Source organism: Nanorana parkeri, unplaced genomic scaffold (genome assembly GCF_000935625.1).
Source record: "Nanorana parkeri isolate BGI_ZX_2015 unplaced genomic scaffold, ASM93562v1 scaffold42, whole genome shotgun sequence".
Classification (NCBI taxonomy): domain Eukaryota; kingdom Metazoa; phylum Chordata; class Amphibia; order Anura; family Dicroglossidae; genus Nanorana; species Nanorana parkeri.
This window is the reverse complement of record NW_017306310.1, coordinates 1,248,665-1,272,554: the sequence shown is the minus strand read 5'-3', so window position 1 is coordinate 1,272,554 and position 23,890 is coordinate 1,248,665. Positions and strand designations below refer to the sequence as shown.

Sequence of the window (23,890 nt, the reverse complement as noted above, 5' to 3'; positions counted from 1 at the left end):
CAGTGAAATTGACCCAGCACAGTGTTGTAGTGTGACAGGGAAAAATCTGTTTGCTATAAGTAACAAAAAGCGTTTATTCCTTTATCGCATCAACCAAAGTATGGCAGCTGCAGAAATCGGGGATCCTGCTTTAGCTGGCTACAATCATTACAGTTTGACTGTTAATCTTCTTTAGATTTACCAACAACTCCTTAAACATTCAAATCCATGTATATCTAATCAGGTGTGCCCTTCTTCTTTACATTTGTTTAAACAAGCGAAGATTGTAAAATTGAATTGTAATGTGGTTGGGCAGCTTTAACACACATTGCTTTATCACACAAGTGAATTTGAGTGAATAGGGTACACATGCCAGATTTTAAACCATCCACATGGACAAAGCCTCTCTCCAGTCTTGCTAATGCTTTTGCATAATTTTGCCCAGTGCTAACATATTTTTTTTTCAGTAATTCTGTCAAGTATTTTAAAGTACCTTCTTTGTCTCCACAGATATGCTGTCAGCCCTGAGAACATTATCCTGTATGGTCAGAGTATCGGCACAGTTCCCACAGTAGACCTGGCCTCACGCTATGAATGTGCAGCTGTCATACTGCACTCCCCTCTTATGTCTGGACTGCGTGTTGCTTTTCCTGATACTAGGAAGACCTACTGTTTTGATGCCTTCCCCAGGTAAGGGCCATTGCTTCATTTTTTTTCCCAGTGTTGGCAGCCCCATTGTTTCACGTGCCAACTTCCACCATTTGTATATGGCTGTCAGCCGGTATGGGAAAAAATAAAGGTTTGCTTTAATAAGCTGTAGTAATTCCCATTGGACCCACGTTTTAGTGCACATGGGAGATGTAAACCGGTATTTGCCATTTCTTGGGTGAGTCACGCTCTAGTTTCTTGGACAGAAAGACCTTTTGTTACCTTATGCTGCAAACCGATTACTGTTTTTGGTTACTCTAGCCCAAGTCGGGATCACATGGTCTCAAACATACAGACTCGTTCTCCCTAAAGGTTTTGTAAATGCATGTTTTTAGCTGACATTTCAGGTGTGCCATATTCACATGCTTTGTTTAAAGCCCAGTTAAATCCCTACTCCTTTTTTACCTCTTTATGGACTTGTATTAACAGATCTACTGTGTGAATGATTTTTGCTTAGAAATATCTTTATACCTTTTTCTGATCATACATCACATAAGTGATCTGGGGGCTGTATACCCACCCCAAATTACTTGTACAAAACAAGCGGCAGCTCCCCTGCTCTACATTTGGCCCTGCTTTCCCACAGAAGGGATAATGTAGGAAAAAGCCTGCCCGGAACTTCATGTCCCAGGTGTCATGTGATAGGAATTGCGCTCCACTGGACATATTACAATGATACACACAGAATATGATAAATAAACCAGTTCGTATGGCTAATTAACCTCCTCCTGCAAACCCACAAGGTGATAACACTTGACATTGAAGGATAATTAGCCGTGTAGGAACTTGTTTTTTTATCATTATATTCTGTATCATTTTAATATTGTTTCTCAATAAAACATAATCTTATCGGCGTCATACAAAATTGTCAATTCAGTCTCGCCGCATTAAATACCCCAATTCTTATGTTCTCTATGGTGTTAAATACTGTAGTGAACATAAGAATTGACTGGCAGGTTATTTTTTACGTTGCTGATAGACAATCCAAACCTACATGTTAATGTTTGTGTGTGAAGATTTATGCCTAGTGAGAGCAGGGCTTGCTGGGAGATGAAGAATGATCTCCCTTTGACATTCCACCCCCGTGTGTGACCTGTCCTTTGCCTTCTCACCTTCTCTTCCGTATCGCTGCTCTAAGTACCAGGGGAAGGTGGGTGGGGCCTCTGAGGGTTGTCGGCAGAATTGCCTGATGCTCCGTTCTTCGTTGCTCTGCTCAGCAAGGCCCGGTTCACACCTGTCGTTTTACAGCGCGTTCCTACGCGCTGTACAACGCTCAACATGTGAAAACCAATTATTGCCTATGCACATGGTTCCCACCTGGGCGTTTTACAGCGCGTATGCCCAAAGAAGTACAGGAGCTTCTTTGGGGCGTATTTGCCACGCGTATCAATTAGGATACAGCTGGATAGCCCTCGGAAACGGGCGTTTGTCGCGCGGTTCTTTTACCACAAATCGCTTTAAAAATGCGCGGCAAATGTGCATATTCTGTACGCCTAGGTGTGAACCCAGCCTAAAAATAACAAACTTTAACTTCACCTGCATGTCCCGGGCATCGGGCGATACAAATTCCGCACCCCTGAACCCCTTCCAATGGAAGGGTAAAGTTCTCTCCTTTCCAGTAATGGCTTCGCTTGATAAGAGCAACAGTACTTCCTGGGCTTTAGCATCAGGCTTTGGTTTCCCACATCTGCAAGGTTGCTGCTCGGTCTTCTGTAAATGGCTTTGACAAATTTTACCAGGTAGACCTTAAGGCTGGGTTCACACTTGGGCGTTCGTAATATGCGCGTTTTGGGGCGCGCGTTTTTACCGCGATTTGTGACAAGCGAGCGTTTACGCTATCAGACTGTTTCCTAATGGGTACGCACGGAAAAACGCCCCAAAAGAAGCTCCTGTACTAGTTCGGGCGTTGGGCCCAGGTGGGAACCTTGCCCATTGGGATTAATGGGATTTCACTGCTTGAGCGTTTTACAGCGCTTCGATCAGCGCTGTTAAACGCCCAGGTGTGAACCAGCACTTAGGCCTCTTGAGATGCTAGCTTCGGCTACAAGGTTCTGCAGGCAGCCCTCTGAATTGTCGGCCGCTCTGTTATAAATCCCAAATTGGGGTTAGATGTTTTTACAGGCCTGTTAGTTGTTGTCCCATACATTCAAGATTTAACTCCTTGTGATTTACTCCAAGAAACTCCATTTTACAAACTTTTTATTTTCTTTCAGTTAAAAATGTAGCTGCTCACACACTTCCTGTGGTCTGTGCTGACGTAGCTAACAGACATACCCCTCATCATAAGGGACCTCGTGCTAGACTTGTATTGCAGAGGAAGTTGGTGGGCATCAGACAAGTTATATTACTGAGTGCTGATTATGGAGTACAATAGGTCTACCTCTGGTGCCTGTTGGACTGCATGGGCCATCATATGGGGTTAAGTCTTTTCCCCATAGTTCTCAGGGTAACGGGAGGACACAAACTAGCGTCCTCCCGTCACCCTAGGCTCGGTATACAGCTCGCTGTATACTGAGGCGCCGCAGTATACCGCGAGCACCTGCTCGCGGTATACTGAGACGCTGAAGCGGATCCCGACAATTGTGCCGGGATCCGCCCAGCTGCGTGACTGACAGCTGGCTCTGCCTATCTAGAGGCAGAGCCAGCTGTACCTGCCCCCTCCCCCGTTCCGCCAGTCAGCGCTGGCGGATCGGAGCAGGGATGGGGGAATCCAGCCCCTCCCCTGTCACGGCAGAGAGCCGTGACTGGATCGAGAGGTTAGCGAACGCCGGTATATGTTCGCTCACTTCCCGATCTACTGAGCCGACCTGTGACAGTCTCATTGTCACAGGTCGGCTAGAACTATGAGGTGAGTGAAAAGCACTCGCCTCATAGTTCTCCTTTTAAAGTGATGGAAAGACTATGAATGTGCATTGCCATTGATCACTATATAACACAACTTTTACTTGAAACTGCACCATAGATATTGCAAGCAGGACCATTTTCACCGCACAGCACCTAAAACCTGCAGATGTGGGCAGGGTGTTAATCAAACCTCTTAGACCCTAAACATTGTCAAAGCTAACAATATGGTTGAAATACAAAAACCATGTTGTACCTGCAAATTCATTTGTGTATCCACATAGAGCAACTTGGTCTCCTTGCCCAAATTGGCATTTAGTATTACTGTTGAATGGCAGGAATGAGGCTTAGTGCTAGCAGAGGATCAAGTCTAAAGAAACCTACAGAAATTATAATCGAACAGCCCTATCACTGCATCATAGGTACAAAAAGGTGCATCCTTGCTGCCACTACAGATTCCTAGTTCTTCCCACAATGCACTGCACTGATGGGGGTGATTTTCTTGTTTCGTCCTGTGCAAGTTTTGCCTTTCTCATTAAGTTGAAACATGCATATAAATATTGGGGCCTCCTTAGGCAGAGGTTGAAGCCCCGTGTACAACGCTGGCCTGGACTCCAAGGAGCTCCATAGGAATACAGAAACCGATATGAAGATTTTCATTGCACTTGCAGACACCACAAGGACTTCAGCAGTTTTAGTTTTGGAAAATGTTTAGGACATGTTTTAAGTTGGAATGCATCTAAAAACATAGTATGTGAGGTTTAAGAAAAGCCGATTAACATACCATAAACATACAGAAAAAGCATATTTGTGCTAATGGATTTTAATTTGGTTGCTAATTAAAGAACAATAAATACACAATTTCCAAAGAATTCTTTAACTTTTTATGGTTATTAAACCCTTCGGTTTGTCAGGATTCAATTATCTGCCGTTTCACGGACTAGATGCTACAGCTGTGGGGGAACAGTCCACACACACTGCTGTTTAAATATTGCCTTCCCCAGAAGTCGGAAGCAAAGTTGGCCAAGGGAATGTTTCCAATTTTCACAAAATGCAAATATTATTTAGCTGGAGCAAATGAAACCCAGTGGAAGAAATGGCACTATTAAATAAAAAGAACTTGGAGCAATGATAACAGACTCCTGTACTGCTTAACTTGTTTCCTCAACAGATTCATCCCAGCAAAACTGCCTGAAAATGATTCTTCAATGTCATTGAACCTGCGTTACTTGAACGAGATATTCCATGAAAGTTTATTCATACTTTTTTGTATTAGTGAATTTCTGAGTTTCAAGGATTTTGGATTTAAGGTTGTTAGCATAAGGACACATTAACATGGCACCTTGTGAATTCCCTCTATTTGCCAAAATCTGCCACTCTCAAAACCTCACAGCAAACACCTCTGTTGCCTGCATCCCCTGCCTGTCTGAGGGTTTACAAAAAATTCCACTAAACATAAATTGGATCATTTTCTTGTATGTGTTTATCTAAGAGAGCTTTAATGAATTCATGGGTGAATATGTAATCATTTCATTTAATTGGCACAAGACGTTTTCAAACTAATGTGTTAAATGGAGCAGTATCTTCACATGCAAGGTAAATTCTTGTCTAGCAATCCCATGGCAGAAAACTGACAAGTGTTTTGCACTATTCTCGCCTATATGGCAGCTATAGCCTAGATAGCACCTCAAAGTGACATCAATGTAAAATCTGAATTTCTGTAGTGACATAGCTGTTTTTAAACATATAGGGCTGTATGCAATACAAATTCAGCAACCATAGTCAAAAGTAAGTATTTGTATCCAGAAAGAACCTAGTCTGAATACTGAATACTCAATTAGATTAGTAAGCATGTGCGTTCTGAGGAAGGTTTGCTTAGTTAAATAAATGACTACTATCAAAATGTATTTTTTAAGTTATACTTACCTGGCAGCACCTCTGAACAGTCATGGGCCCCTTAGGGCACTGTCAAAGGAGTAATATTCAGATAAGGCCACTAACAGTGCCCATGTGACCCTTGAATGTGATGTGGGTGAGTTCTGAAATGTTCCAAAGCTGCTGGCAGGTGAGTATGGCACAATTGCAATGCAAGCACTCTGAATTGCAAGTTAAAAATTGTGCATATTCATATCCAGTCTTGCATATTTTATTCATCAGCATTAATGGGAGCTGATGAAGAGGTGAAAGCAGAGTTCTTTGTAGGGTACTATGTGTTATTCTTTGCTAGGAATCTGGCGTGTAATAGTGCACTTGTGTCCTTCCCCCTTTCCTTTTTTTTTTTTTTTTTTTCCCCAGCTTCTTCTCTGTCCAGTGATTGTTTATGCCCTTATGCAAATATAGGAGTTTAATCTTGTACTGATTGGGAGGTGTGGAAAGTCTTTGAACACTGAGCTGTTCAGCCAGCATAGCTGAAGCCTAGAGGTCATGGACAGTTCCAGGTCCTGCACTGTGCTGAGAGACCTTCTGGAAAAATCACAAGACTATATTTGCAAGTGTGCATGCATTATTTTTCATTTACAATTTCATCGTTTTTGCATTAAATATAAATCCAGTTCTGTTTTAAGGTTATTTCTAATTTTTTCACTTTTAATGGAACTTGATGGGGCTTTAAAAAAATTTTTTAAGCCTGGTGGTCATTTAATACAAATGTTGACCTTTTATTTATATCAATATTGCACTGATCTATATTTAAAAAGTTGACATTTGTGAAGGATTGGATTTTTAATGCAAATATTCCTCATATTCTTATTAGTGTTTGAGAAAGCCAAAATGCCAAGGAGCCAGTTCACCTTATAGTAAAAAAAAAAAAAACTTGCAACAGGCACCTAAGTTAATAAGCCTTTAGTGGGAACTGTCTCTGACAACCACCAAAAAAAAAATGTAAATTCAAATGAGCCTGATAGAAATGGTTAGTGTACAGGCCTTTTCATAGACTACAATCATTCCTAATGGCATAAATCGTAACAATGACTTCCATATTTCCATGGCCCCCTTGTGTGCAGTAGATTGTGTAATGCTTACCATGTGTAGCTGAAGCCCTTATTCCGTTTACTTGTCATTATTATATTGCTATGTGTATATGTTGGGGTCTTCTGATTTAACTCTTACTACTTTCTTTTGTAGTATCGACAAAATTTCTAAGGTCAGCTCTCCAGTGCTGATAATCCATGGAACAGAAGATGAAGTGATTGATTTCTCTCATGGCCTGGCAATGTACGAGCGCTGTCCACGAGCCGTAGAACCACTCTGGGTGGAAGGAGCAGGGCACAATGACATAGAGCTGTATGCACAATATCTAGAAAGACTAAAGCAGTTCATTTCTCATGAGCTGCCTAATTCCTGAGAAATTCCTCCAGTCTTACCTCAGTTACTGTGAATGGCAGAAGCGACGAGTCTTAGAAGACATGTCCATTATGGTGCTGGGCAATCTCTTACCACTGCCCAAAGACACCCTCAGAGGGGTTGGATGATGCTGGTTAAGCATCCAGCGGCACCAGTCTTTCTTTATTTTTTATTGTCTATGTGCTATCAGCTGCTGTAACTTAATCTCAGCCTTTAGAAGAGTCCGGGTGGATCTGGAACCTCTTTTTTTGTAGAGCACACTTTATATTCTGGAACATGTTTACACAGCATCATTTTGAAGGACGCCATTCTACCACGGGTTAACCCAGTCGCAATAGCTGTGGGTCAGTTGGCTTTGTTTTCTGGATCTGATGTACAGCATTACCTGATAATTCGTATCATCTTTAACAAATTATTTCTTTTTTTAATTTAATTTTTTTATTTGAACTCAATCAGGAGGAAATTGCTTATTTGGTGAATTGTATAATGTGGTATCTTGCTGGGGCAATCTTTTCATGATTTGTAATTCCCTTTTGCGGGTTTTTGTTTCCAAGATGATATTTATCCACAATAAATTATTTCAAGTTAATATCATGCAAGAAGACAACTGAATAGAATTCATAAATCAATAATTTAACACTAAGACATTCTGAATGCCACTCATGGGCTGTTTGTGTAAGCAAAATGTAATGTTAAACTGTAAATGTGAAGATTTATTTCTAGAAGAATGATCGAAGTTCATCTGGTGTTCTGTTTTTGTGATTTCTTTTTTCCTCCCAACGCTTTTGTTCTTGTCTCATGTACGGTTATTTTCTTTTTCAGCACTAGAATCTTATGGGTTTTGTCTTGTTCTGTCATTTTTCTTTTGTCCTTAGATACAGAAATGACTGATCTGTTTTTTAAACTACTTTGAAGGGTTTTCTTAAGTTTTTATCCCTAAATTAATTTTTTGCTATTAAGTGATTTTTTTACGATACTTTCTGGGAGAAGAAACTTTCTGAAGAAAATTCAAAATCCCCTTTGTAATATCTTTTCCCTTTTTGACACTGGAAAGGCACAAAAATATGTTTAAAGGGCAACACTGCATTCTCTGGTCTGTAAATTTGAGTCTTTGCTGGGGGTATAAAGGCTCACTTGGTCTTTGGTTGCAGAGGCCATAAGGGACTGCTTATACAATGCCTCCTGCAATAAAGAGAATTGTAGACCTGAAATAATATACTGTGAGACTTTGTTTTGTCAAATGAAAAGAATATGCTCTGATTTTGTTTCTTGTTGCTTGAGGACAGTATGTTGGAATAAAGAATGCATGGAACGGAAAAACTAGAGCTTCTGGTGTTTTTATTTCTATCAATTGTGTTCCTTTTAACTTTGGCCTGACTTAACAAATACATGAGTAACGCCACTTCTACACCAATTAATTACATGCTTCACACATTCACGTGTAATACCTTGCCTTCTGACATTAGCACTTACCCTTTTGAGTCAAATTACAGCAAAGCCATGTATCCTATTTTATAGCAAACCAAAATGAAGTGATTTATAGGTGTTGTGAACTGTGCTGTAAAACTAGAATCCCATATTGTTGCAGAATCTTAGAAAGTAGTCTGTGGTAGCAGACTATCTGATCACCATATATTAAAGTGACACTAAACTTCCGTCTTAGGTTAAATCTTAAAAATACATTCAAGTACCATAACTATTAAAACTGTACCTTATTATATTATTGTGTATCACTTGGCTGTAGATCCTCAAATCATCTCTGAATTGGTGCTGACACTGTCCTTCCTTCTGGAGGGGGGGCTACTGTTGTCCCCCATGGTCCCTGTGTGTGTTGTTAAGTAGCCACCACTCCAAGCTCGCTCCTGTGATGGACTACAGTCTCACATTTAGTTTACTAATTTGTATTGAGATTGTAGTCCATCACAGGAGTGAGTTTGGAGCGGTGACTAAACACAAATAAGATACATTTTTGTTAATAGTTTAGGTACTTGAATGTATTTTTAAGATTTAGTTCCTGAGTTTAGTGTCACATTAAAGTATCTGGAACTGTGAAATTCAGTGGCCATTTTGTAAGAGCCTGCGTCCTAGTTGCAGTTAATACCGTCACTGACAGAGGCTGGGGACCACTGTAGTATAGAAGACTAATATCATGCTCTAATTTGTTTAAAAAGTTTACGTTTTTGTTTGCCTGAAGGGTTTTTCTTCCCAACTTGATGCCATGTAAAAAGTTTATTTTGGGTTTGAGTTTTAGTAATTGTCTGACATTAATAATACTAACCTATAGATCGCCTGATATGATGGCACATCTGTACTGTATAGTCTGCATTTGGAGCCTTGAAGTCTAACTTGGCAAGCTATAGCACACATAGAGAGATATCAAAGTACTTCTGTGTCACGGTTCAGTTGTGTTTTATAATAGAAAAATGCCTGAAAGTGCCTCAAATTGTACCAAACGTAAGCTGTACATATGTGTTCTATTTCCATAAATATACTGCTGTTGCACACATACCCCCCCCCAAATCCCCCCTAGATGCTAACCCAGGGAATACACAAGGTGTAAATCATACAGTTGAGAAGGTTTTAAGGACATCATTTGGGGCCCTCCAGTTTGCAATTGTTATTGAAAGTTGGTTTTCAGCTGGGTGGTCAGAAAGACACTGTGCAGTGTTCTAAATCTCGAAGTGCTATTTGCACCCCTTAAAACTGAAATAACTGCCTTAGATGTCATTTTAGACGGACTTAGATTGTACTTCTCACATAAGGATGATAACATGAATTGTGATTGTGACAACCAACCAGTTCTTCAGCTTTGCTGCACATTTTATTCTTTGTACATATACACATTTATAGAGATTACATCAAAATATTCAAATCATTTTCCTTGAAGGTAAATTCTAATCAAACCTGAACATTTAAACTCTGAGATGCATGGGCTACCAGGCCACCAGCTCAGTACTTCATTCAGACATTGCTGTGTAGGTGATGCTGGAAACCATCCCTTACTCCCACCCTTAAACTGGCCATAGACTGCTGTAAATTTCAGCCCAAATTTGAGCGGTGTGTGGCCCTGCAGGCACCACCAGGCTTGACAAAATGTGATTTAATACGTTTGACTTTTGTTGAAGGAACTGGGTGGAAAATTGTTGGTTGAACAGTGACTTTAGCCAATCGGCTGCAGGAACTGTTCGGTATTCTGACCGCAGCAGGTGTCAGAATACGGTAGTCCGGCAGCGCGATTCATCCATGTACACTGTTTAGCATTATTGACGGAATCTATTAGATTTCTAAAAGGTGTTTGAATTTTTTAAGTGTATAGCCAGCTTTGCATACAGAAAGCCTGGTATGAAAAAAGATTTGGCCTAGAGTGACAAAATCGAGAAGTGACATCCTCTACGCCAGGGGTGCCCACAATTTTTTGTGTTGAGATCTATTTTTCAAATGACGAGCTTCATGAGATCTACCAACGAAAAAAAACCTCCCTCGCTCTCCTGGCTGTCTCTCCCCTCTCTCTCCTAGCTGTCTCTCCCCTCTCTCTTTCCTAGCTGTCTCTCCCCTCTTTCCTGGCTGTCTCTCCTCTCTCTTTCCTGGCTGTCTCTCCTCTCTTTCCTGGCTGTCTCTCCTCTCTCTTTCCTGGCTGTCTCCTCTCTTTCCTGGCTGTCTCTCCCCGCTCTCTCTCCTGGCTCACCTTGCTATATTTAGAAAACAGTGCAGTGCAACAGGCTGTGTAATCTAATATTCTTTGATGTAATACATAGCACTACAACCAGCAGTATCCACCAGAAAGGTACCAGGGAGCTTGGCTCAGCCGACTCAGGCTAATAGGTAATCGTGTGCGCACAGCGAGATAAATATACCAGAATGGAATAAAGGGGCCGCCATTCACGCCCTTCCTGATCTACCAGGATCAGCTTCGAGAGCTACTGGTAGATCACGATCTACCTAATGGGCACCCCCTGCTCTACGCTCTGTATTAGAATGTGGTTAAGGGTCAACGTGCACATTACTATTTAGTCTCTGAAATGGCCTAATGTGGTGTTAGGCTAGACTATGGTCCGTTCCATGAGCCCTATCCTAACAAATCAAAACAAAGGAGAGCAGCCCTTGACATCTTGGTGCGGCATCTGTCACACATGCCAGCTATGACAAATGAGGCATAGGCAAATGAAATAAAGATTTATACCTGATTGGTAGAGCAGGAAGTGTGGAAAGGAAAATAAAAGCTTTTTCTTGGGATTCCGCTGTACTGGCTTTTATTGAACAGTTGAAGGCAACCACCTGCAGGGCAGTGGGGGGTAGAAGAGGGATCCAGACAGGCTGGTGGGTTCAGCTGGGTTGAGAATATGGTATAAAGGGCTGAGGGGAGAATATTGGCGTGTCACATTATTTTGCTGGAGTTCTCTTCTATGATAACTGTAAACATGGCGCAGCACTTTTGTTTTTTTAATGCACATGAACCTCCCTGGCGGTAATCCCGAGTGTGGCTCGGGGTTAATTTTCAGTACCAAAAGCGGTAACCCCGAGCCACACTCGGGATTACACTGTGCGCCACTTACCTTGTCCACGAGCCCCATTGTGTCCTCCGGCATCCGTCCTCCGGGTTCCGTCCCTTGTGAGCGTCGGAAGGGGCGGGAAATTTAAAAGCAAAAAACATAATCAGACCGCCAGGGAGGTTAATGGAATGATTTGGAGTATTCCATGTTTGTGGAGAAACGGTAGATTCCATCTCGTGATGCTGTCCTGGAAGACTAATGGAAATAGAGTTACCGGTAAGTCCTAACTCTGAATTTTAGCAAACGTTGTTGCAGCTTCTGTTCTGAAGAAATCACTGTTTACTGCAGCATGTCCTTTCCAAACGGATCCATGAATGGTAAGGGTCTGTGCTCATCCTGTGTTGTAATAAGGGAAGATGGAGTGTTGGCATCCCTTTAGTAGTAATTAAAGTGATATTGAGTTTGCAAGGGTTTTAAGCTATTTCAAATGCTAATTATTGCACTTACAATCGATGCTTCTTGGTGTTTAAAAATGTATTTCCTACTGAATCAGCTGGTCCCTTGACCACTGGCTCTGATATATTTCATGTTGGCTCCTTTCCCTTACAGGGTTCTATCGAGCCACAATAGTGTATGGTATGGAAATTATTCTATTCTGTTTTATTGGATCCACTTGAAAACTTTTCTGCACAGAACGTTAATCATTTTTCTACGAGAAGCACTACTATGAATTGGTTTTAAAACTGGTTGTTATTTGTACATTCACTCAAGGATTATAATTATAATTCTTTTTATTTTTATTTTAAATTTTTTTTATTTTTATTCATATATTTGTTTAATCACAGTGTGATCACATCATCTTAATCCACTTTTTTGATACTCACGGCATATAATTGTGTGATATTTATTTAAAATATTTAAAAATATTTTTACTTTATATATCCCGGAATCGGAATTACATCACCACAGTGTGAACATATCATTTTAACCTATATTTTTGGACATTCACTGTATATTAAGGTTTATAAGACTATTTATGATTGTGTGATATTTATTTAAAATATTTTTACTTTTATATATCCCGAAAGGGGGATTACATTTCACTTAGTATAGCGCTGCACATTCACTTTTTTCACAGTTTTTAATAGTGTATGGTAGTAAGCTGTGTGTGTGTCTCCACAAACGCACAGACACAGCAGATCAAATAATTCCCCTTCTCCATGCTAGTAGATAGTTGGCTACTGGAGACTATGCTTTCCCTTGTGATCTTGTACTGGGCAGGAAAATTCGGGGAAGCCGAGAGAGTCATCGGGTTTTCAAACGGATGACTCCAACTCTAAGTGCATGGGGAAAATGTAAAGAAATGCTTTGTTGGGCGATGTATCTTTGTTTCATTATTGAAAAAAAAAGTTAGGTTTACTACTACTACAAGGTGCAGTGTCTGTATCCCTCAGTAGTATTGAACCCTTAGGGAGTACCTACCCATAAATTAAATTCCTATTGCAAGGGATGCCAAAAATTGTACGCGTATCTTAGTGCAGACTTCTGGGGAAATCAGTCAGCCAATCACAGAATCAGGAAGTGACATTTCTAGGGGAGTTCTGTACACCAACTGTGTACAGAACGCCTCCAGGTCGCTATATTGCGTTGATTGTTTAAAAATATATATTTTTTTTTTTACAGATTTAAAAAATTACAGCAGCTACAATTTTAAATGGAAAGATCATTTTTAATAACATTAAATTACGAAATGGCTTGTGTAACAATTATATATGCTATATTAACTTTTTCAAGATAAAAAAATATATATACATTTTTTAAGTGGAGTTACCCTTTAAGCGAATCTGCTTTCCATACCTGGTGAAATTGTTATATCATCTTGGGCTAAGGGACATCACTTTGGCATGTGCTTGATGAGTAGACTGATAATGTTACTGGATCTGAAGGCAGTCATGTTTAGCCACTTTATTAGACCTCACTTCTGTCGTCATCCTCGACATTCAGGTGTGACTGCACCACACTTACATGTACAGGAGGATATAGGGTTAAGATAACAGACAAATGACTGCAGTGTAGCCATCTCTTCCCTGCAGCTAAGGGATTTTGCTTTGACATAACTGATAACCTTTTGAAGAGAGATGTCTAAGCAGGGTTTCTTTTTAAAATGTAGGAACAATGATTAGACGTTAGAGCTCCCGCTGACCTGTACATTCTGGCTCTTTGTAGGGGGGTGAAGGAATAGGGGGATGTCATGTGCTGCACCACAGACTAGCAGGGATCCTACAAGTTTTATGATATGAAAGACAGATTAGGTGCCTATAAAAAAAGTTTATGCACTCCTAACCCTACACACAGTGGTGACATTCCATGATTATCTTTTATAGATTCATCTTCAATCTGTCTAGCAAACAAACAACCTGGGAAAATCTTTTAGAGAAAACTGTTGGTAAAGACATGCCAATACACTGCCTGGCCAAAACTAAGTCACTCACTTTGAACCCCATGAATCCTGGCATTGTCATCTTGGAATATGCCCAATGTGCCATCAGGGAAGAGAAAATCCACTGATAGGAAAACCTGGTCATTCAGTATATTCAGGGAGGAAGCTGACCTTATTTTGTTTTGGGACATAATATTGCTGAACCCAGACCTGACAAACTGAAGCAACCCCAGATCATAACTGTTCGAAATCTGGCTGGTGACTTTTTTTTGGCCAGGCATGTACATGGATTTAGCATGTACTTGCCTCTTCACCCTGCTGGACCCTACCTATTGTCTGGGAGTATGACCGAGGCCATCATATGGACTCACTTTTTGCATTTCCAAGAGTGAATTGAAGCCTTAATAAAAACCAGTTCCATCACTGAAGACAAATTCTTTCCATAGTAAAACCACACGGACATATGATTTGAGTAAGGATCATCTGAATGCTATTCCTCTTCTTTCCCCATGTGAATTATAGCATTTAATGGCAATGAACAATAACACTTTAATATTAATTGCTTTATGTAAAAAAAACATTGTCACCCTTACACATTAAGGGCAACAGAAAGCTTGACTAATTGCACAATTTAAAGGAAAACCACATTTATCTTAAGTCTATAAACATATATGTATACATCATGTCAGAACAAGGCATTCTGTCATTTATTTCAAATGAGCTTTCCGTTTCAATCTGCAGCTAGCGATCATTTGTCCAACATTAGGACTGAGGGAGCAGGCAGGTCCTCCAACATAACGCTGCCACTTCCTTCGGCAAGCCGGCATTCACAACTGAGCGACATGAAATATGCGCTTTTTCGGCGTGTTTTTTTGCACAGTTTTGCGTGTTTTTGCATACTGCTACACATGTAAAACTCACATACATAAAGTCACGTGTTTTAATGAGCAGATTGTGGCACATTGATGTGAATGGACAAATGCACGTCTGACACGCGTAAAAATATGCAAAAACGCAGCAAACGTGTGTTTTTGAGAGTTTCCATTGAAATCTATGGGGCAAAGAAGTGCAGAATCTGCCAAAAAGAAGCTCATGTACTTTCTTCAAGTGACGGGCGTTTTGCTGCAAGCGACGTGACGCTCAGATGTGAACATTGCCATAGAAATGAATGGGAATTTTTGGGGGGCGTGTTTTTTTTTTAGCAATGTGAATGAGGGCTTACAGGAAGTTGCTGCAGTGCCCTGTCTCAATGTCCACAGAACAGTAGCAGGTACATTAGAAATGTCTGGTTACATTTTACCTTGTATATAATTGATCTATAGATTTTTTTTTTCCCCCCTGATATTAAAGAGGCCCTGTCAGCACATCCCGCTGTCACATCTAAACACAAGGTGGCAATTTGTATTAGGTGCACTAACAGAATGACTGCCTGCTGCAGCAATCTGAGGACTCTGCAGCAATCTGAGCAAAGGTATCAGCCCCACAATTCCAAAAAAGCAACACTTGCTCCAAAGTTGGATTGTGAGACTTCCAGGCCTTCTGCATAACCTTCTCCTGGCCACCTATATCATTACAGAATCTCTTAAGACTGGCACTGAAAGACACTGCATGGTAAACAATGACAGCACGCTTTCTATAAAGCCGCTCTCCTGATTTGGACTACAACCCCCCCCCCGTCCCCCTTTTCATTGTAGATGTGTGAGGGCTTTGTAGTCTACAGAAGAAAACTGATTTCATTGTTTGAGATTTCAGTTAAGTACATGCTCCGGCATGCCGTGATGCATCCACAACCAGCTGCAGCCTATAATATGACAAGTTGGCAAAAAAGGCGCTACAATGCATGTATGTGAGAGACGGCAAGGAGTCTGCAGTGGGTGTGGTAAGGAGGTCCTTTCCTGCATCACAAGATTCAGGAGAGGTGCGAATGGGCCACAAATGTGCACCCTTTTACATGGTAAAAGCTATCTTGTTACATTGGAATAGCCCTCTACCTCCCACTCTTGCGATGTATACATTTAGGTGATGAGGTCCTGCCGAAGTATAAACTCATTTAAAAAAGCTTTAACACAAATTCAATAAGATATGGGGACCCTGGCTGGGTTCAGGGCTGATGCACACCTAGGCGATTTATCGAGCAGTTTTAGCCACGCGATGTCAAGCAAAACAGATTTGCATTAAAGTCAATGGAGGCTGTTCACACCTTTCACAAACGCAGGTGAAATCGCTAGAAAGGGCAGTAGCTATTTTCAGGCGGTTGTTGCATGGTTTTGGTCCCATAGACATCTCTATTCTAAGAAAATCGCACATTTTTCTCGTGGTTTTCAAAACAAAATCATGCACAAAAAAAACATGCGACAGACACGAAAACAGCTGGATGAGTGTCTGTCTTCCTTCATGTTCACAACCTGCTGTTGTGTTTTTGAGTTTTTGTTTGTATCGTAGTAAGAATCTGGAAAACTACAAAAAACCGTAACTCAGTGGCCTTTTGGAATAGAGCAGAGATTCAATGTTTCCTTGCTAGCATTAGTAGCTCAGTGATTGATTTTAAACATTGCTTGCACTGGCTCTTAAATGTAAGTAGCGTCCAGAGTGCAATAGAAAATTCTTACTTGTATGTGTACTTCCCCGTGGGATGCGCGCATAAATATTTCCAAGGTTTCCTCTGAGGAGAAATAAATCTAGCATGAGCAAACTGTAGGTAAAATGAGGGAGGAGCATAGTTTAACTCTTACAGACCACCACAGCAAAAACCACCCAAAAGAATTTCTGCCATCACTGCAGCGAGGTGCCAGCTCCACAAGCAAACAATGCTATGGTGAGAAGTTAGGTTCACTCATGGGTGTTAATAGAAGGAATTCAGAAAGAAGCCGGGAATGGAGTTCATGAGACCTGCAGTTCAGCAACAAGCTGCCTATACGTGGCTCAAATTTGGGCCAAATCCTGGTGAGTCAGTTGAGATTCGAGCGGTGGATGACCCTGTTGGCACCGCCTTGCTCAACAAACTTCAATATGTAGCATGGATGGGGAAATCTTAAGTCCCAAGGGGATGGAAAATCTAGCCATGTATGATTATATGGACCTACAGTAGTATATGCAGTCAGCATATAAACCTCACATTGCGAAAGCTTGTTTATAAAATTGGAAACAAATAGTGGAGCTGTTTCCCATTAATACCAAGACTCAATGGACAATGTGTCCAATACTGGTTGGAGAGATTAAGCCTGATTGGTTAGTATATTTAATGCACCATTTATCAATTTTGTCGTACAGAATTTACAGCGGTAATTGCGGACCTTTGTAAGTCTGCCTCAGTTGGCTTTCCAGAATTCCAGACTGTTGTGTACACTTTGATGAATTACAGGAAACCTGATTTGCAATGGATGCGCTTCTAGTTTTGTTTTGTTTTTTTGGATACGCATCCCTCATTATGTGTAGCCTCCCTACTTTCCACAACAAAGCCAACTTCCTCAATAACCCTAAAGATTGTCCTGTTAATCCACATAGCATACCACAGGTAAAACTATATAAAACATGCTGCAGCAGGCCAGAGGTGCACTGTCAGTTATATATATTTATGCCACTGACAGAGACAAGCACTTGTTGACAGTAATCCTATTAGTAGAAATAGCTGCTGCCAGATAGCTTCTATGGTACGATCTGTTAACCGGGTCGTACCCCCCTGCGCCCGACACCTCTGCCGTGTTTTCAGGACTCCGCTGCCCCTCCTACGAGCCCAGGACCAGCTTGTCGGATATCGGCGGGAAGCCGAGTCGGAGACCGCTGAGCGTCTGTTTCCAAATCTCCTCCCCGTTCTGTGGGACCGGGAGCAACGCGAATTGCATCACTTCCGGTCCCATACCTGTCATTGCTGGGCTCCTGAAGCCCAGCTATAAGCTATTGAAGTGCAATCTGCACTATGTGATAGCAATTAAAGTTAAATATATATATTATTATTAGTATTACATAGTATTTATATAGCGCCAACAGTTTGCGCAGCACTTTACAATATAAGGAAGACATTATAGTTACAATACAATATAGCGCCAACAGTTTGTGCAGCGCTTTACAATATAAGGAAGAATACTAAATAAATAAAATGTAAAAATAATGTTAACATTTTTTTTCAAAGTCCCCCGCCCCTGCGCGTTGTCATGTAAACACGCGTCGGGTGCATCTATGTAAAGTGACGATTGCTCTACACATTTTGGGTATCGCCGCACACGCCAGAGTGAGAGCAATAATTCTAGGGCCAATATTTACACATATCACTAAACTGATGACCTGTAGGGGCTTTTAAAGCGTCGTCTATGGACTTTTTGGGGTACTGAATTCTGTTGCAGTTTCATGGACGCACACAATTTTTAAACTGGGCATGTTGGGTATCTATTTACTTGTTGTAACCTCATCTTTTATATTTTACAATACAAATGGTTTTATATAGTGTGTTTGGGGACTAAATTTAATTTAAGTGCATTTTTCACAAAATTGTAGGGTTTGATAAGTTCTGCTAATGTCGTGCAGCATAAAAATGTGCAACTGCCACCATTTTATTCTATAGGGTCTTGGCTCTCAGAAAATATACAATGTTTGGTGGTTTTAAGATATTTTCAGGCCTAAAATGTCGTTATATCATGGGTACAAAAAATGAAAAAAAGGCTTTTGTCCTTAAGGGGTTAAGTTTCTCTGCTACAGTAAAGGACACAGTTTGGTCACCACCTACCCCCATCCTGCTGATTATATAATGAAAGAGAGCTGCAGGCCACTGATGAGGTCATGTCTGTGCTCGCCTCTCTTGTAAGCATATTCACTGTGTTAGATGGAAAGCAAAGCTGTACAGCCTGGATAGGCTAGAGTTCAGACTATTTTTTCGGCAGATAAGCTTTTTTCATTCGGTACACACTGTATATATTTCATTTGTGTATTTAGAAGTTTGGTTGAAAAATCTGCTTTACCATACAATAAGGAATGAGCAATATTCATGTCCATGGCAACCAGTCAATTATTACAGTGGTTTATTGTTCTGACTCTTCAGAACTAAGTAATCATATAGTCTGGTTTCTTTGGGTTATTACACTTGCACATTATAACTGCTTTCAGTCTTTTTTAAGTGGATGCTGTTATTAAAAGGGCACTACCGGAAATGTGCATTGTTGCTATTAACCAATCAGAACCTTTGCTTCATTTCTAAACCTGGACTATAAAATGAGCAGCAAGTTCTCTTAGCACATGTTTCATACATCAGCCCCCATGTTCTTTGTCTTCCATTTCTGTGTCTGCCCCCTATATTAATTTGATACTGGTCAGGTAAGGGGGCAGTGTTCCTCAACTCCGCTTCTGAAGTGCAGGCCATGTTTTTAGGATTTCCTTCACCTTACACTGGTGGCTAATATGTACTTCTGGTTCAGCAATTACTATAGATGGGGGGAGATCACAAAATCTCCCCCCATCATGTGTGGGTAATTGAGAACTGGAGTTGTGTGTCTTGTGTAGGTAATTGAGAACTGGAGTTGAGGAGCCCTAGCAGAGGTGACTGAGTTCACCATTTAAAAGGCATTATTACCCTATAAGAGCCATCTTCTAGTACTGAGTTCCAAACTTACAGCAGTGGCTCCTGGATGAGTACCTAGGTCCAAACAGGGCTGAATGCATGATGGGGAAGGGGGCGGGAGGGGTCATTGCCCAAGTGCCCGTTATGTATATTTGTTGTTACATATCCTGACATTTCTGTTACAGGGAACCTGTCCAGAGCCAAAATATATAGGGGGCTATTTCTAACTTCTCCTTTTGAAAATGCTAGCTGCATTGGATGTCATGCTAATCCAATGGCTTTAACACTTTCTGAATCTCTGACCCAAAGGAAGTATATGATTTTAGTATTTCTCCAATCTGGTTGTGATCAGCATTTTGGCCTTGAGTACCATCAAGGGTCAAATCTTGGCACTAGCCATTCTTCCAAAGACAGCTTGCCTCCCACTCTTTGGTAGAAGCTTTCATACAAGTTGTTGCTCACATTGCTCCCTCTCTATGCTCCCCAGTGACACTGTGGGATCTCAGCCTGGTTCTGTTGGTCCTTCAGAACCTGCACTTTGAACCTATCAGGGATATTCCCATCTGCCCTCACTCACAAGGTTGCCTTCCTCTATCAACTCCGTAAAGCAAGTCTCTGAGTTAGCGGCATTATTCTGTAATGAGCCCTTCGTAGTGTTATACAGGAAAAGGTTATCGTCAGGCCTAAGGCCTCCTTTCTTCCCAAGTAGGGATGAGCTCAGGATTGGACTGAATGTGGTCAGAACCAAAGCTCCTCTGAACAAGGAAGTGCCATGGGAGTTTCCACCCAGTCATCTGCAGGCCAGGCCAAAGCTTTTCAAATGACAGGATGGAAAGGAAGAACAAAAAAGCAAAGCTAGGAAAATGTGTTATTAACAATAATTCTGAGTGTTAAATAGTCAAAATATAAAAGTAAAGCTTATGGCAACTCTTTGTAACAATTTGTCATTCCTGATTCCCCCATATCAAGGAAAGATGGACTGTAAGCAGTGGTGTATTCTAGTTTTGTGCTCCCTAGGCAAGACGAAACACGCCCCCCATCTAAATTAGCCCCACCCCCATTTTGCGTAAACCTGTCAGTTGCGGGATACAGCACGTGCGCTGTATCCAGGTTCTGACAGGTTGTGCTATAAACGTAGCAGGACGCTCTAGTTGTGCCGCTGCAATAGCCACCTTCTCCATTCCTGGCTTGATGGGCTCTCTAGTTCTGCAGCTACAATATCCATTCTCTCCTGCCCTGACATGCTGTGCCAGTCTCTAGTTCTGCAGCTACAACACCGATCTTCTGCCTAAATATGCTGGGCCCTATAGTTCTGTAGTTACCCATCTTCCGTTGGACTCTCTAGTTCTACGGAGCTCACAGGCGGCACTTCCCCAGACTCACCACCATGGAGGTGCCGATAAGCACGATGACCATCTGCATCTCAGCCCCGGTGATCCTGTGGAAGCTCCACTGCTGCCTGAGGTCGGAGATTTGGGTGTAGGTGCCAAGGGAGGTCCAGCACAGGAACTGCCAGTGCACCAGACGAGGGCCACGCACACCAGTACATTGCACATCTATTTTCTCCAAATGCACAGTATGAATGATACCATTGAAAACATTCTATGTGTTTAGATATGTCCTCTAGACCAGCCTTTCTCGACTGGGGGTGCCTTGAAATTTTGTGATGGTAGGACTCTGATGTAATTGGGGAGGGGGGCGCTCTGATATGAAAGGGGGTTCTGATATAAAGGGGGGACTCTTATGTAAAGGGAGGCTTCTCTGGTGTGAAAGGATAGGGCTCTGATATGAAAGGGAGCTTCTAATGCAGACAGAGCTCTTGATATGAAGGGGGAACTTGTGCTATGAAGTGGGACTCTGATGTGAAGGAAGGAATTCTGATATAAAAGCGGGGGGACTCTGATGTGAAGGAAGGAACTCTGATATAAAAGAGGGAGGCTCTGATGTGAAGGAGGGAACTCTGATGTGAAGGAGGGAACTCTGATGTAATTGATGTAAAAGGGGGGGACTCTGATGTGAAGGAGGGAACTCTGATGTAAAAAGGGGGGACTCTGATGTGAATGAGGGAACTCTGATGTAAAAGGAGGGGGCTTCTAATGCAAAAGGGGGCTCTGATGTACAGGGGGGCTTGTGACTTCAAAGGAGGACTTTGATGTGAAGGAGGGAACCCCTTAAGACCCACTACATTTTAGATGGCGGTGCCTTGACATTTTGCATACTTTTAAAGGGTGCTGTGACTGAAAATTGCTGCGCTAGATGCAGATTGGTCGGTTCCGGTGTAGGTGAGACTTTGCTGGGAGCTGGGACATCTCAGCGGTGATCAGAATGTATACTCACACAGCATTTCTCTAGCACAACACTGAAATATCTATTGATGGATTTCACAGAATTCGAGGTCTATAGAGTGCGCACGGCCTCGGCTTATTTGTAACAGCTGTTTCTTTTTCCGTCTTCTATTGGAGCGCACATACAAAGGCTTTCCTAGTGGGGCACAATGGATCACTCCAGAGAAGTGTCAGGCTCCTTCCACACAGCAGTCACCCCCTCTGCTGTCCTCAACATCTCTGCGGCTGTTGCATGCACTATATGGAGTTTGGGATGCACATACTAAGGTAGGTGTTCATTACTTTACTAGGTGAGGTGTGAGTATTGTCTCTGGACTCTCCTCCTCATTTCACCTTTAAGTTTTCTCTCATTAGTCAGTAAAGCTGCAGAGGTTGGTGTACAGGAAAGGCAGATCTGTTGCATCATTCTTCATTTTGGCTTGCAGTCTCTGATTTGGCTTGCCGCCAAGGCCAACATCAGGTCTTTTTACTGTCTCTGCTGGATTTTATTTACACACTAAGATACCTATTGTAGGTGGAGGGACCCTTTAAATGCCTCTACAATCCAACATTCTGTTGTTTAGACCAAAATATTGGGACACTTTACAGCTGATCTCCAGGATAAGCAAATATTGTCTGAATAAGAGTCATCTGTCTTCACACTTGGATCTTGGTGTGCTGTGTGTATTTCTTACATGTCTGTGCAGTAATCCAGTGTGAAACTTTGCCTCTGTGCAGGAGCTTCCTATATACAGACCAGTCTCTCTTTCCTTGAGCAGGGTGACTGGTCTTGTCTCTGCCCCTACTGCAGTTTTCTGCAGGTGGCCTATAACGCATGGGTGAGCAACTGTGGCTCTCTTTCTGTGGTGGAACTACAAGTCCCATGAGGCATTGCAAGACTGGCAGTTACAGGCATGTAGTCAAGAGCACAGTTGAGGGCCAGAGTTACCCACTCCATGCTGTAGTGGGTGGAGCCTGCTGGGTCCCTCCCAGAGCTCTGCTCTCTGCACAGGCTATGTACAGCACACTGATGATGTCACTGCTATTTTTTTACAAGGCAATATTTAGATCTGTGAAGACATTTGATGCACACACAGTGGAATTCTATATTTTGTGGCTATTAGTTAATGATGAGCTTCCAGTCTCACATGAGTACAAACCGAACCCAAGCTGTTCACCGAACAGTTTGGCCAGTTCACATGCTGAACCTCCATCTGTGTCCTAGCAACCACTGATGTTGTGTGCCCCACATATCATCACCGGCTGACCCACAAAGCCACACTGGTTGCTAGGATGTTGGCAGCTGGGTGCCATGGTGTTATTGGTTGCTAGGACACAGGACGATGTGTTGGTAAGTCAATTACACTGTGTGGGTCAACCAATGACAATGTGTGGATCAATCAATGACCATAGGCGGGTGCTCCATAACTATCTATGGGGCTGCCAGCGTCTTAGCAACCAATGATACTGTTTGGGTAAGCCAATGATGGTGTGCGTCAGTCAATCACACTGTATGGGTCAACTATTGACGATGAGTGGGTCAGCTAATGGCAATGAGTGGGTCAGCCAATGGCAATGAGTGGGTCAGCCAATGATGGATGATGAGTGGGTCAGCCAATGATGGATGATGAGTGGGTCAGTCAATGAAGGCTGATGAGTGGGTCAGTCAATGAAGGATGATGAGTGGGTCAGTCAATAAAGGATGATGAGTGGGTCAGTCAATAATGGATGATGAGTGGGTCAGTCAATGATGGATGATGAGTGGGTCAGCCAACGATGGATGATGAGTGGGTCAGCCAATGATGGATGATGAGTGGGTCAGCCAACAATGGATGATGTGTGGGTCAGCTAACGATGGATGATGTGTGGGTCAGTCAATGATGGATGATGTGTGGGTCAGCCAATGATGGATGATGTGTGGGTCATCCAATGAAGATGTGTGGTTCATACAGCATCATTGGTTGCTAGGAAACGGGCAGCCCTGGGTTGACTTGGACATTACAATTGAGGAATGTATGACAATGACTGGTTCAGCTTCTATGACAGGGACTTCCAGTGCTGCAAAAGATGATGATTCTAGCCAATAAAAAGCCTTTTTGTACAATGTGTATCTGAGGACGAGGAATATTCCTGGTGCCAGGGAAGCCTGTAGAGCGGGGTCCCTACCAGAACCTCCAGCGATCCCTATGACTGCCTCCTTCTGTCAGAATGTAATCAG

The 23,890-nt window shown here is 42.0% G+C and overlaps 1 protein-coding gene across 1 annotated transcript in view; it reads left to right on the top strand.

The window, feature by feature from the left end:
* Window positions 1-8,190, top strand: part of ABHD17C (abhydrolase domain containing 17C) — a gene marked incomplete at its 5' end in the record, with an annotated part of 37,436 nt that extends 29,246 nt beyond the window's left edge. Inside the window, 2 exons of the mRNA XM_018571508.1 lie at window positions 490-669; window positions 6,652-8,190. Of these exons, the coding sequence (XP_018427010.1) occupies window positions 490-669; window positions 6,652-6,871 (400 nt within the window). The remainder of the gene's footprint in view (window positions 1-489; window positions 670-6,651) is intronic.
* Between the last annotated feature and the right edge of the window lie 15,700 nt (window positions 8,191-23,890).